The following is a 15949-nucleotide window of genomic DNA, read 5'->3' on the forward strand; positions in this document are numbered from 1 at the left end:
ACACTTTATATGCTCTAACTCTGGTACAAAGAGGGAGAAGGCTCAAGAGGCTAGAAATTAGCTCATTCTACTGTATGCCTCTAGTTTATATTCGTTTTGTGTAATAGGATATTGTTGCCAATTCTAGGTTGCATATTATTGCACTTGCACTATTTTATCATTGAAAATATATGAATTGTATTTTAAGCCCTGAGTTATTATGTATGGATATATATATATATGTTGATAGGTCCTAAAATACTAGTGTAAGTTGTAACATCTCCGAGTTTTAATTCCCTAATTAATTAAACCTAATTAGGGTAATTAATAAGTTAAAGTGTGTGTGGTTAAGAGGTCTAATAATCATTTTTGATGGTATTTCACCCAACGCCTTAGTTTCTGGGTCCAGTATCTAGGCGGGCCACTCGGGCATTAAAAGAGAAGAAAAGGAAGAGTTCATGTTGTTTGTGCCACATGTTATAATGTAGAGATCGTCCACCACAGCGTATAGAATGTTCTGAATGAGGGAGGACCTATTTTCTGTCGTTTAATCAAACGTGAAATGAGATAGAAATAAAGAGAAAGAAAAGAAGAAATGGAGAGGCATGCCAATGCTCTGCTAGGGTTTACTTATGGGACGACATTGAGAGTATTTTGAAGGTTATAAACACCTAAGGTAAGTATCATACTTATTAATCTCTCCATTTCTTTCACATTTATGAGTTTAGTGGAAGTAGAATTTTGGTCCATATAGGTTATGGGTTTAAATTATTGACTTAAATGGAGAGTAATGGGGGTAGATTAGAGTATCTAAACCTAAGTATAATAAGTTTTAGTGTCTTGGGTTGTTGGGCACCATTAATATATGAAAAATCTCATTTATTATGGGTGGTTGGAAGTTGTGATGCCATTAATGAAAATTTAATGGCTCATTAATGCTATTGGGGGCTAAAGAAAATTATAAAACCCAATGGATAGGCTCCAACTATTGTAGAGTGAATGTTGGACCAATTTAAAAGGGGAGATTAAGGGTTCAAATGCTTGAGTTGGTTATGTTAATAAAATTCAACTTGGTTGATTGTAGTTTTGACTTTTAGTCACCTATTGGATTGGAAATTCAAGCTTGAAAAGCTAGTAATTGAGGGTAAACATTGATCTCTTAAAGGTTTGAGGTGGTAATTAGGGGAAACTTTAATTTGGGTAGTCATATATTAATTGATGGTAAATAGATTTTCTTTGTAAGTATGGCATGTATGGGTTTAATTTTTAATGTGAAAAGTATGTGCTAGTTTCGATAAGCATATAGAAAATTAAATGTGCATTAAGTTATTTTGATTTGAAACGCAAGTGCCTAATTAAGATGTTTTTTGAATATGAATTGCATATGTCTTTAGAAAATGAATGTGGTGATTATGTGAGTTAGATGTGTGTTGAGAGTTAGATGTGTGTTGATGAGACATAAATTTTGAGAAAATAATGAGAATACATACTTGAGTAGCGCATGGTCGTGTGAGTCTATGAAAGCGAAAAAGGTAAAAATAAATGAGTATTGTTTATGACATGATCAGTGGCGGAAGTTCATCAGGATGGGAGTAAAGAGATATTTAGCTTGCCCTCCGGTGTATAGGGGTATAGCTTTGTCTCACAGTTTGTTGAGGGACTGTCCCATAGTTTGATGAGGGACTAGAACCTAGCTATCTTTATCGGTTCAATGAGGAGAATAGCTTAGGGTATAAGACACCCCAGAGATTCGAGAATAGGAGAAGTCGTGGTCTGAGAGTGAGTCCTATGATCTTTGGCCAAGTCATACCTCACGATTGGTGAGCTGGGTAGTCCAGTCACACGGATGGAGACCTAATCAGTGTTATAGCCCCACGGTTTTGGTCTGAGAAAATAAGAAGGATATAAGGTTAGTTGATCATTGCCTAAGTAAATATATGACGTGTCATATATGATAAGTAGTGGCAAGTCGCATGAGCAGGGTCATGTCACATATATAAGAATATGTGACAATGTAACTAGCTATGAGAGTTAAAGAAGTTATTTAATGATAAATGACGAGATATTGATATATGCCAACATGTTTTTATATTTGATTTCCTCATGCATTTATTTGATTTATAATTGATATATAACTGTATAGGTAGGTTTAACCTTGGTTACTGAGTGGTTAGACTTACCCCTTTCATTCAACATTTTTCAAACTCTAGCTCTGATGTTGAGAAGGAGGAGGCTAAAAAAGGCTGGGAATTAGCACATTCCTTTCTGTATGCCTCTAGTTTAGATTTAATTGTGTAGTAGTATATGACTTGCCAATTCTAGAATGCATGTAACCACACTTACATTATTTTATTGTTTGAAATGTTAACTTAGTATTTTAGGCCCTTAGTCTTTGTATACGTTAATATGTGTGTGTGTGTGTGTGTGTGATAGGGTGAAAATACTAGTGCAAATGTAGAAATAATGATTTAAAAAATGTTGTGAACAATTTGGGCGAGATGCAATGACAAATTACCTCTCCTTCTGTTTTTAGTAAAATAGGGTTGAGGAGTAAATTTTTGTTATAATGATGTTTCGATGCTTATGACATGTCGTACTGGTAGTCATAGGTCCATTGGACATGGTCCAAGTGTTAGGAAAAGCTTTTGGCACTTGTTAAGTGTTTGGACACCCATTTTGTGTAAAAGTGCTGAAAAGTGATTTTAATGTGTTTGGTGTCCAACTTCCTAGTGTAATATATTTTAAAAGTGAAACTTATGTCATAGCTAGTTTATGTAAAGAGCTTTTGTAAACACTTAAATCACGTCATTTAGACGTCAAACGGAGAATTAGAAATTTTGTGCAACAAACTGTGTTGCTTAGCACCTGAGCCGCGGCGCGTGGCATAGAGAGCAACACGCCGCAGCATAGCATGCATAAGCCGCATCGCTTTACCCTGTATCACAGCACATGTTTTGTTTTCAACCGTTTTTGACTTCTTGCACTCTTCTGAGGTATCACATGCTTCCGTAACTTATTTTTACTCTAATATGAAAGACTTTGATCGATTTTAACTCATTTTTATTTAAAAACTTGGGACCCTTTGCTTTTGAATTGAACCTTGGTAATTATCTTGTTAAGTCTTTGATTACTAGGTGTTTTTTTAGTTAATTATCTTTAGTGGAGTGAGAATGTTTCACAAGTGTGGAAATGATGTTTTAATCTTATTTTGATTAGTTTTGATGCAATGCAAAGTAAATTACCTCCCCCTTCTGTTTTTGGTAAAAAAATAGGGTTGAGGAGTAATTTTTGTTATGTTGTTAATTGACTATGAATGACATATTGTACTGATAGTTCTAAGTCTAATGGACATGGTCCAGGTGTTAGGAAAAGCTTTTGGCACTTGTTAAGGCTTTTGGCACTTGTTAATGGTTTTAGACACTTTTTTGTGTGAAAATTGTAAAAAGTGGTTAAAACATTTGGGTGTCCAACTTTCTAGTGTGACTTGTTTTGAAAGTAAAACTTGTGCCATTAGTTAGTTTATGAAAAAAACTTTCCATAAACACCTCAATCATATCAATCGGATGTCAGATGAAGAATCAGGGACACATCAGAAGTTTCCCAATTCTGCTGTTATTTACGTGTAACACGCTGTGTAGTACATAGCACCTGAGCTACGGCGCGTGGCACAAAGAGTAACACACTGCGGCGCAGTATGCACGAGCTAGGTGCATTGCCCTGTTCACAGTAAATAAGTTATTTTTCAACTGTTTTCAATTTCTCTCACTCTTCTAAGGTATTTCATGCTTTCATAACTTATTTTTACTCTGAGATAAAAGACTATGATTAATTTAAAAATAAAAAACTTGGTAATCACTTTATAAGTTAATCCTTTGATTATCATGTGTTTTGTTAGTTAATTGTGTATAGTGGAGCGACATTTTATAATCTCTTTCATTAATTTACCTCATATTACTTTAATCATAACTACTATTTAAATGAGATATAATTTCTTACACCTTGTGTAGAACACCTTGTATGCAAAATTTTTTAAACACTCATGATTAAATTTATCATGATTCTTTTACCCACTTTTCAAACACTTTAAATGTATTCTCAAGATCAATTGATAAAACACCACTATAATTATAAATTTATAAATTGCACAACATAAAACTTTTAAAATTCAACTAACTGCACAATAACTTAAAATTCCAATTCTTTGTAATGCTCAAGCTAAAATTCATCTAAGTAAAATTTGAATCAATCCTGCCTCTCATCACAATCAATAGAATTTCAAAAAAAATCCAAATCAAGTAAAACTCTTAAAACAAGCATTTTATCGAACACCTTAGGGGCACAAATCCTTAAGCTAATATTAATCTCCCCCTCTTGATTTCACCCTCCTAAAATTTTACAATTTAGTATTGTAACTAATAATTCAATTAAACTCAATAAGAAATTAAACTACACCATTAGCTTTTCTTAATGTTAAAAATTTCAAGTTGATTTAATTTCCCCTCCTTAACAAGCACGCACAACAGCACCAAGAAAGGTATAGTCTCAATCACTACCAGATATAGCCACAAAAGCATGAAAACAAGCAGAAGAAGGAACCTGAAGCTCCTACCTATATTCAATAAAGCTAGAAGTAGAGAAGATGGCAAAACTTTGGCTAAACATAGGAGAAAACTTTGACTGTGCCACTCAAATAAGAAGGAGAAAAGAAAAGGTTGATGGTGCTGCACCAGCTCGATGAAGAAGGAAACCGGATGCATTCTTCAACGCAATATAAATAGCGAGCTTGAAATGGGGGAGAATGGAAAGATATTTTGCCGACGCTCAATAGCACTAAATGAACTCCAACTCTTACCAGCTACGGATGGAATGCTGGCAGGGTTCTTCCAGCTGTGGTGATGGTTAAAGATAGAAATGTAGGAGGCGGAGACATAAAAGAAGAACAAAAGATTAAGGTAAAACCATAGCACTTCTCTCCTCTCTCTCTCTCTTAAATTTAAAACAATCAATGAAGAAGAGGAAGAAATATATCAAATTTAAAGGGAGGGAATTTTGGTAATTTTATCAAGCAAAGGTCAAAAATAAATCTCCTAGCCTCCATTAGATTCGAACATGGGACCTATTAGAGGATACTTGCATAGCCACCACTACATTAGCTTCCCTTCTTGTCATATTTGTCCCAAGAATTAATATATTTACAATTAATACACATTATTACATATTTAATTTTTACTTAAAATACCTGGCCATGGGTCATTACATGTTAGATAAGAATGCATGATCTAGCCATCTTTACATCCTTTTTATACCTTTCAACTAAAACCATGAGTTATAATTCAATTAGGGCTCCTCTGTGTGAATGGACTGCCCAAGCTACCAATCACGAGAAGTGACCTAATCAAATATTATCGCACTCATTCTCAGATCATGGCTACCTCAGTTCTCAAATCACTAGGGTATTGTAAGCTCTAGGCTAATCTCCTCTACAAATTGGTGGAGTTAGCTAGGTTCGAGTCTCTCAATAAATAGTGGGATAAGGCTACTCCTCAATTTCAACGATTGGCAGTTACTTCCACATAAATTTCATCTACTTCTCTTCTTGGGTGAACTCTTGCTATAAATGAATTATGCTCACTCATTTCACATATTTACATATACAATTACAAGTTTATTCAATTTGCACAATAGGCTATCAAATGTGAGCATCACAATTATTTTCACTTATCACACACAACTTCTATTCTCATTCTTACATATTCATATCACATTCACATATTATCCACTTTTACTCTTATTACATTTTGAAGCCAATGCAATAACAAATCATCTCATCAATTTGTCAACTTCTTATTTCACTATATAATCATGATATTTCAAACATTTTAAATTCAAACATGACATTTGTAACTAAATGAGTTAATTAAAATTTCATATGTTTTACACATATCTATGATCATGAAATTCAATCATTCATGTCAACTATTGTTTGCAAAAACATAAATCAGTTAACAAACAATCACATGAAATATATTTCTCTCAGTTATCTCAAACTTTTGGGTGATCAAAGGCTTACCCTTTAAACAATTAGCTTTCAAGCTTGTTTTCAAGCCTAAATGGTGCGTGCACAATTTTATCTACAATTAATCTATATAGAACAATTAATCTACAATTAATCATGTTCGAACTTATCATTATCACTATTTAATTTAAACACTTTAATTCAATACTTAAAATATCCTAAAGCCTTTAACTCTTGCATTTAGGCTTAGCATTGGCTTTATGAACTTTGATTAGCCTTAACTAACGTTGTTAAACTCTTTACTTGCTATTGATGGCTTTCAACAACTCCAACAACCATAATAAATAACAATTTTAACCATTAATGCATCCTCAACTATTATTAAAACGTGTAAACTCATAAATCCTAAGTTTAAATACCTCACGTAACTTCTATTAACTCTATTTAAGTTAATGAGTTCAAACTTATAGCCTTTATAGACCGAAATCACTTCCCCAACTACAAACCCTAACTAAAAAATTCTTAAAAGAGAAGAGGGAAGTGTGAGATGAGTTTATGGAACTTACCTTTGATCTTAAAAAGCTCTAAAATACTTTGAATGTCTTGAATATCAAAGCCTTAGTAGAGCCCCTTAAGTACTATAAGTCTCTCTTTCTCAAATTTTATCTTTTTCTCTCTTTTTCATGTTTGAATCGCAACTTATTGCCGTCAAATTTGGTCTGTGCACCGTGATGTATGTCACACGTGCTATGGCATATGGCACAAAGAGTATTCTTCTTGTTGGATGGTTTATTGCGTCGCGGCACACAGCATATACACTGTGACATTTGGCATAAAGTCACTCCTCCTTGTTTTTTCTCCCCTCCTGAAGTCCAGGTGACCTAACTTGACTCCAAATCCAAAACTAAGACTGAAAACACAACCTAAAACACTTACTAGTCCTCTTTAACCACATACTACACTAATTTTATTTAATTAACCTTGATTAGTCTGATTAACAGGAGGTTAATTTTTAGGATATTATATGTGAAATCATCCAACACATAAAAATCACAAAGGAGAAGAGAAATCATAAACATGTCACTAAGCTAAGAACCTAGATCTGGAAGTTAGAAATCAGAAATCACGAAAGGTGAAGCTAAGAAGATAATGGTTTCCCGTTGAAGAACCTAGATCTGGAAGAACAAGATTGTTGCCATCAAACCTATTATCACTGTCTGTAAGGATAAGGTGGTTTTAGAGGCCATGTCATCATTGTTGAGGAGATTGCTATCATCTCTCATCATTGTCTTCTTTGGTTCTTCGCTCTCTCCCCCTTGTTAAAAGTAAAGCAAATACTGCTAAGGATTGTGAGAAAGAGAGAGGGGGTGGAGATCTAGATAAGTAAAGGATAAAGGTTGAAGATCAAAGGTTGGAGGTCGGATGACAACACCTAGTTTCGACGATAAGCGATTGCAAGGGATGAAGCAGGAGCTAACAAGGTTGATTACGGAGTCCCAAATTATAGGGTAAAAGGGTCAAGGAGTTAGAAATGTAAATGGAGATGAAACAAGGAATTGCAAATCTGAGATTTTATTATGGAAATTAATTCCATTTTTTTAGAGGTAACTTCGCACATAATTAGCTTCCATCATACCAAACAAGTGAAAATCTTATTTTATCATCAATTCCACTTCCACACTTCTCAATTCAAGCATACGAAATGAGCCATAAATACCTCACAAAATAAACATGAAAAGAATTTGGCTTGTTTGAATTTGTTTTTGTTTTATTGAATTGATATTTTGTAAAACATGTTTTGAAAATAAAAAAATAATAAAAAAGATATTTTTTACATTCTTTTTTATTCTCAAAACGATAATCTCAAAACATCTAAAATGTATTTTTTTTTTATTTTCCAGAACAATATTTACTTTTTTATCTTTCAAAATACTTTTTGAAAAATATATTACCAAACAATTTTTTTGTTCTAAAAAATAAAAAAATATTTTTAAATCAAGTTGCCCATCAAATCTAGGATTCTTAAAAAATTCATGATAATTGTGAATTAGATTAATAAAAGATTTTTAAAAAAAATACAGGACGCAGCCACAAAAACAAAAGTGAAGCTTGTTTTCGAAAAACAAAACAAAAGAGAAGCCAAAGAAATACCCGTGACCCGACCCGACCATGAGATGTCAAGTGTCAACCCCTCCCTTGTTTCAGCCTACGGCTCCTTCGGGAGAGCGGCGGCGACCCTGACGTTGTTCGTTGAAGTGGATCACAGTCCATCGATACACTCATTGAACCTGGTTCAGGTCATGAAAAGAACAAGGTCCGCCTTATCCTCAAGAATCTCTCCATCCTCCAAATCGCCACCACTTCCTTCGACGCCTCCAACCCCACAAACACTGCACAAAACCTGCCACCCAAAGCCCACATCCGTGTCCTCGTGCTATCGCTCCAGAAAACCAAAACGCATCGTCGATTCGCTCAACGGGTTTTCGAAATCCGACCCTGTGAGGTGGGTCCCGCTCAATCTTGCTCAGCAAGAGCTCTGCTTGCCTCTCACTTTTCCCACTGGCCAAACCTTCCGATGGAAGAAGACGGGACCTTTGCAGTACACTGGAGTTGTTGGATCTCACCTCATATCTCTCAAGCACGTCGAAAACGGCGACGTTTGTTATTGCCTTCACCGCACGGACTCTGAGATTGATGGTAGGACTGCTTTGCTTGACTTTCTCAATGCCCGTGTTTCTCTCACTGACGTATGGAAGGAGTTTTCCGCTTCGGATGCCAGGTTTGCGGAGTTAGCGTGCCATTTGGGGGGTGCCCGAGTGCTTAGACAGGACCCGCTTGAGTGTCTGATTCAGTTTCTGTGTTCTTCTAATAACAATATTCAAAGGATTACCAAAATGGTGGATTATATTTCATGTTTGGGAAATTATTTGGGGACAGTTGGAGGTTTTGAATTCCATACTTTCCCCACTATGGAGCAGCTGTCGTTGATTTCAGAGGAGGAACTTAGAAAGGCCGGTTTTGGTTACAGGTTGGATGCCATAATGTTCTGTTATTTAGATTAAATTCTGATACTTTTTATGTATGTGACCTTTCGCTACTACTTTTTGATAGAAGTTCGAATTGTGCATTTTTACATCTTCTGAGTGCTGGTTAATGTAGCTTAATCTACCATTGTGCCTATGATTACAATGCGTTGGGATTGTGAGACATTGACTTCAGAAATCAACTCCAACAATTTCATATGAGAGCCAAATGAGCCGCCAGGTCTAAGATGCCAGAATACCTGGATGTCCTCTTTTAAGCTCCGTGGTCATTTGAAGTTTATCTTTCAAGAAAAGAAAAGCATTTTTCTTTTTGCTCTAATAAAAAAGTACAATATGTACTGATTCCCTCACCCTTACAAATTTGTAAATGCGATTATTTCTGACAAATATACTGTTGATAGGAAGGATAAGTCACGGTTATGTGGGCTAAAGCCAACCCCTTTGCAGTTTTACAGTCACGCTACTAAAAGACTGCTGGATAACGGCAATAATGAACCTAGTTTCTCTTTACTACTTTGAAGCTAAGGCCTTGTTGTTACTCATGATTTAACGCCTGCTGCAAGACTTGTCATGCTTGGGTTGCAAGTGATTATGGATTGAAATTGGGATGTTAAAATCTCAAATCTGATCAGATGGACCATGGCTGGTTAAGCTGATAGAATCTTCATGTGATATGAAGCATCCTGATAAACTGAACTCTTCATATGAAAACAAAATCTCCCTTCTCAATATCAACCTGAACTCTTTTTCTTAAAATATATTCCTGTTTTCGTTTTGGAATGTGTCAGTGTTCTATTGTATCCATGCTTACATTTTTGCGCTGTTTATTTTCTTGAAGACTGCCGATTCCCTGTCCAAGAGAGCAAAACGGAAAGAGTGAAAGGGGGAATCCAGACGATGCTTGTCTTTATATGTGGAGTGGACCAAACTATAACCCATGTGTGCATCATTGTTACGCCTGTATTGTCTTTTAGATGATCACTTAATTTGAATTTTGCATGTTAGTCTATATCATGTACCTACCTCAGGCATTCATAATACTGTGACATATTACCTTTGTGACTAAGGGTATGAACATTTTAATTATATATGTCACAGGGCCAAATATATAATTGGCACAGTAAATTCTTTGCAAGCAAAACCTGATGGAGGGGAAGAATGGCTTAAATCTCTTCGTATGTTGGATCTTCAAGAAGTTATAGACGCCCTTTGTTCATTACCTGGAGTGGGTCCTAAGGTGGCTGCTTGCATAGCCCTCTTTTCACTTGATCAACATCATGCCATTCCTGTTGACACACATGTATGGCAGGTAGGATCTTATTGTTTTGTGCTTCCCTCTTGTATCAATTCTGATCTTTCATTTTTCTTTTAGGTGTATTGATGTGTAATAATTTGCTCGTATTATATTGGAATTTGGGTAAGATTGCAACAAAATACCTCTTACCCGATCTTGCAGGTTCCCGATTGACTCCAAAGCTTAGCGGTCGTGTTGCAGAGGCATTCGTAAGCAAATATGGTAAATATGCTGGATGGGCTCAAACTGTGCTCTTCATAGCTGAATTACCTTCACAAAAAGTCCTCCTACCTCCTCAATTACGTACTGTTGAACAGAGCAAGCATACAGTGGAAGACTGTGAAATAGAAATTGGTAAAAGAAACAACTTACAGTCTTCCGCTCTTGATCTCATACATTAGGCACTCAGCATTAAGCCATCTGGCTTCCGCGACAGCAGTTATTTATAAATATTTACCTTTTCTTATCCAGTGTGAGATCTACAGACGGTACAGCTCTCTGGGTATAAATGCAAGAGACTTGAGGAAAGGCAAGCTACCTCCAGTAATGTACGAGATAGAACATGAGGATGTTACTCTGCTGGGTGGAGTACCATGTGTTCAAACAGTGTCCGATCAGCTAAATGCAGGTCGTTTATTATACTGTTAAATATTCCTTGGCTGGCCTTCAGTGCTGTATCTTGCATTTTTACCTTCTTTGAAATCTATTGTAATCAGTAATTTGCATTTTTTATTATTCATTATGAAGGAGACCAAAAGGTTAATTTGATTCCTCTCGCTGTCTTTTGGTTCTCAGCGTTTAGTGGCAAATGGAAAGGGGTTTTTACTGCGAATATATGAAGCGTAATATCTTAATTTGTTTGTTTTGTTTAGTTAGTTTCAAGCTCTGGAGCGCAAAATTTCTTTGTGGGGTGCGGTGGGGTGGGGTGGGTTGGGGAGGGCGGGACTCAATTTTGTATTTGTATTTGTTTGATGACGAGCATGCATATACTAAAAGGAACCCTTTTGTTCTGGTGTTGCCATTATTCCTTTAGCATGTATGGCGTCCATATTCATAATATGAGAAAGGATCCCTGGGTTATGTGCCTCTGACAAGGAAAGTAGATGTGGAATGAATTCAACTATTCAATCAATTTGATCTGACCCCATCTAGTAGAACAAAGTTTGTTGTTTTTGTTGTATTCAATCAATTTGATGTTTTCAATCTATCCCAAGAAACAGGTGCCGGGGGGTGAGATCTTGAGTGTTGAGAATATACACACAATTAAGAACGGATTTAGCGTGGGGAGAGTAGTGGTGCAGCCTCATGAGTCACGAGTCATGATTCATGAACACGATTGACAAGCATGTAGTGGAGAATGGAGATTATATAGGTTCAGATCTCATACTTGCTTCTGTTGATATTTAGTAATTCTGTTATTGTTTACCTGGAAGTGTACAACATATAGTCAGATGAATCTTTGGTTGTACTGAACTCGGAGATTTGTGCATGTTAAGTTAAAAAAAAAAAAAAGAAATTGACAAGAAGAAAGATGGTCAACGTCGGAAGAAATTTTTTTTTTTGGGGCCAATTTCAAAGCTGTTATATCACCAATGAGAAAACCAGTTACTTGTAATATGATTTATTATCTATCTGCTTAATATGAATGTGAATTTGAATGCCTGGACAGAGGGACTCCTCTACGAAGTACCAAGTACCAATGACCATTGTCTTCTATCTTTATCTTCTTTCGAGTTGGATAAGAAATTGGTTAGCTCCACTCTTCAACATTAAACCCTTAAAAATAAGGGAAAATAGCGATGAAGAACCTTCGGAAAAAATTTATATCAATTAAAGATTAATTGTTGTCAAAATTCAAATGAAAAAAAAACTCAAATGAATTGTTGTAAATTTAAAATAAATTGTTATTAAAATTTAAATAAATAATTATTGATAAAAAATTAATCGACAAGTGTTCATTTAAGTTTTGATAACAAGTGATTTATGATTGATATAAATTTTTTTCTGCAGTTCTTGATTGATGTTTTTTAAAATTAATCTCTCTCTACATTGTAAGTAAAGTAACTTGTACCATTTTCCTGCACATGATTTATTTGTGTCAACCTATTCAACCCTCTATCCTAGTTTATATCGTAGTTTTGGTTAGATCGCATTGCCTGGGGTCAATAAAATTTCTGATCTAAGTTGTATAGTTGTACGCACTTTTAATGTGGGGCTAATTTCGATCAAGGCAGTCTTCTAAAATCAATTGGCAGAACAGTTTGCGTTCATCACTTTTTTCTCTATCAATAGGGTTACGGGTCTTCGTGTTCATGGAAATGATTCCATATCAGATAGAAATTGAAAAAAGAAGGATGAGGAAATCTCCATGATCTGGCGGTTGACATTCTTACTCTTGTAATTCATCGATGTTACATGAACTGGTTGCAAATCTGTGATTGAACTATACAATTCTGTGATACTTGAAATTACAGTATGAATCGATAGGCAACGTTAATGAATCCTTTGCTTCGGGCTTCGGCAAACTGTTTAGCTCTCAAGCTGATTTCCCTTCTGGAAAGTCTTGCAGGTAAGGCCATCTTTTGTTTTATCACATTACACAATCACGGACAAATTTGAGCTCAAGCACTGAATTTTTTCAGTAAAACTAGCTTTTAAGTTTTAATGTCTTTTTATGATTGGTTTCTGTTCACTTATTTTTTTCATATACCAATCCTTCTTTACGAGTTCCTGATATAACGCTGTTGGAATATTTTTCAGTTCAGTCTGGGACTCACACGGAATCTCCTGTGTTACATAGAAAATTTTTGCATTGCCAATTTGCTGAAGCTGGCCTTGGTATTCGTTCTGCTTTACGTTGGTGAGTGTTTTTGTTTTTCTCTTTACACTGCTATAATATTATTTTATTTCCATGTGACCCCAAATTTGTTTAAATTGACAGAAAATGAGCACATCATGTTCTTGTTTCTGTCGCTTTTTTTGTTCCCTTCTGGCAGTTGTGTTATTCATTTACCAATCGCATAGACTGGGCATATGTGCATGCGTTGGGTAGATCATTTGCAGATCCACTTGGGCATGCGTCGCTTTTTGGTTCCACCTTTGGGAGTATTCTTGCACCTTTTTGTTTTGTTTTGTTTTGTTTTGTTTTGTTTGAAGCAAAGCAACCTCAAACGGAGAAGAAGATTCACGGAAAGGGAAAGGTTTTACAGGACGAGTGAACAAGATTACAGTGACAAAAGCCTTTCATGCTATGCTTTGGGACCAAGGCTTTCATGTAGGAGGAAGAATTATAAAACCTCCCACTTAAGAAACTCCTTGAGGCCTAGAAACCGTCACGCACGACTTCTGATCAATGGAGATGTTAGCTATAATATGATAAAAGGAATCGCCTTGGTAAGAAATTCAGTGACGAGAGCATTAATGCTCTGAGGCGTGCCCATCATTACAGCACAGTTCATGACGTTGAGGTTGTTCGGACATCCAAGTTTCTGAGCAAAAGGCCTCAGAACTAAGAAGAGAGAAACTCAAAGGCACAATAAGTACTGAGATTTTTCAAGATCCTAATGAGAATTGTAATCTGTCAATGTCATGAATATAAACCAAGAATCATGGGGACATAAGTACTTTGATTGACAGAATCTCAACCAAATCTAGAGCACGTACTGTTAAGATATTCCTTTCGTTTTTGGGTCCATACTATATCACTAACCTCCAAATCGGCCTGACACGCATCTCGTCACTTGCAACTTGCAAAAGGCCGCTTCTTGTGTTAGATCATCGGCCCATAAACACTTGGTCGCTGTTTCTTTGGAGGCCGTCCGGATGCAACTTACATGCAAAGGCCTACCTTCGGTGCTGTACTGTCAGCAATCTACTATCCAACGTAGGCACAGCAAAACTTCATGTGTACAGTGAAAGCAATACTCAGTTCAATCACTATACGATAATAATAGACGCAGCATGTCAGATGAACAGTCGACTCACGTGGCCATGAAAAACAAGAAAAAAAGAAAAACTATATAGAGTTTTCAGTCACTTGTATCATAGTCCGTGAATTTAAACAACTGTGATACTACTTAGTTTTTACTGGACAGTCTTTTCCAAAGAAATTGTTGGACGTTTGAACAAGTGGACCTGATGGGTCTGCTTCTCATTTCGCCTTATCATCATCCAAAATGTTGCATGTCGTGAATATTGACGATTCATAAATCCTCCATCATTGGTTTATACAAGTCTTCTTTACAAAAAAGGCCACGCCCCAAGTGAATTTAGCTAATATTGGCTGACAAACAATGGGTATTCCATATTTTATTGTCAACCGGTGAGTTGAAGATGGTCTAATTTTGACATGCAATATAATGAAGAGTGAAAAAATTTATTCCCCTTTTCAAATTACTGACAAAACAAGCAACCAAACAAGTCAGCAATGAAGATAAGGTCGAGGGCTGTTGGAAGCCTCGCCCTTATCCTCAAGTCTATCCTCCCATTATACGTAGAATTCAAATGTTAACTTAATGTGAAAGTCATGGCTTGAGCTGAATAAAAAATGTTCCTGTGTGGTGTGAACGGAGATATTAATTTATTTTAATGTGTAGCTAAAAAGGTTCAACTCATAAAAAGACAAAATCAGGTCGCATTAATTTATTTGATTTGCTTGAATGGAGGAGTTAGGCATGCTAGCATCCATTAACCATTATACTACATATTATATAGACGGCTGAAAATCAACAACAGATTCAAAAGTTGCCACCACTTTCAGCTACTTGTATAATTACTTACGAAATGATTAATTAATTACTGTGGATTATCTATAAGACTAGTTATCAGCGTTGAATTAGGTGAACTAAAAAACACTGGTGTGGAATTGAATGAGGAAAAATGAGTGCTTTTTTCGGCGGCTAGCTAGCTAGCATACCTTCTTTTTTTAAGAGTTAGAAATGTTGCCGCTACCCTTCTCCTTGTAATTGAAGTTTCGAAACCCTATTCAGCATACAGGACGTAGAGAAATTGGAACGTGTTCATTTCACTTGGACAAGTTTCGCAGCCCAAGAAATGAGAATAATGAGACTTGGACCAAGAAACTCACTTGAAAGGTCAAGCCAACCCACTAGCCTGCTGCCTTTCATATCATCTTTGCTTTTGCAGATAATATTTAATTAATGCCCACCGATAATTGTATCATCATTCTTGATTCCGTTGAACACATTCCCGCATTGCACTGGGCATTGAAATGCGTACACAGAACACAGTTCAAACAAAATCAAGTAAAATAACTAGTAAATCCGTAGTAATTTTACAGTGTCAATATATTCATCTCCTCCTACTATCTTCATTTGCATGACTGTTATGATTATCTTAAAGCGAAACATAACATAATCAACAAATATTAGTTCTTTAGGTAAGAATTTAATCCACAACTATCAAGTACTTTTATAAAGGTTCTTTAAATTTGAAGACACTATAAACGAGTTCATGAGATTCAGCTCACTCAAACTTCTACAAAATAACATGGAATATATGATGTATATCAAATTAAATAAATTTCTGTATCAACAAGAAAAGAACAAGTAGTGAAGCTCGTATAACTAGACATAAGTTGATATCAGAGAACATGTT

The 15949-nt window shown here is 35.7% G+C and overlaps 1 protein-coding gene across 2 annotated transcripts; it reads left to right on the top strand.

Moving 5' to 3' along the window:
* The first annotated feature begins 8123 nt into the window (after window positions 1–8123).
* LOC129301628 (N-glycosylase/DNA lyase OGG1) lies at window positions 8124–14413 on the top strand. Of its 2 annotated transcripts, XR_008591055.1 has the most exons (6): window positions 8124–9023; window positions 10138–10348; window positions 10462–10687; window positions 10805–10961; window positions 12808–12902; window positions 13094–14413. XR_008591055.1 is itself a non-coding variant. In XM_054940189.1 (4 exons), the coding sequence occupies exons 1-4, from the start codon at window positions 8170–8172 to the stop codon at window positions 10807–10809; spliced, it is 1296 nt and encodes a 431-aa protein (XP_054796164.1). In that variant the 5' UTR covers window positions 8124–8169; the 3' UTR covers window positions 10810–11105. The 2 variants fall into 2 exon arrangements, 1 of the variants encoding a protein (XP_054796164.1); XM_054940189.1 differs by lacking the exons at window positions 12808–12902; window positions 13094–14413 and having other exon boundaries at window positions 10805–11105.
* Window positions 14414–15949: the final 1536 nt, after the last annotated feature.

The sequence above is a fragment of the Prosopis cineraria genome, unplaced genomic scaffold (genome assembly GCF_029017545.1).
Source record: "Prosopis cineraria cultivar Desert tree isolate PC_DT_omini unplaced genomic scaffold, ASM2901754v1 PC2, whole genome shotgun sequence".
Taxonomy (NCBI): domain Eukaryota; kingdom Viridiplantae; phylum Streptophyta; class Magnoliopsida; order Fabales; family Fabaceae; genus Prosopis; species Prosopis cineraria.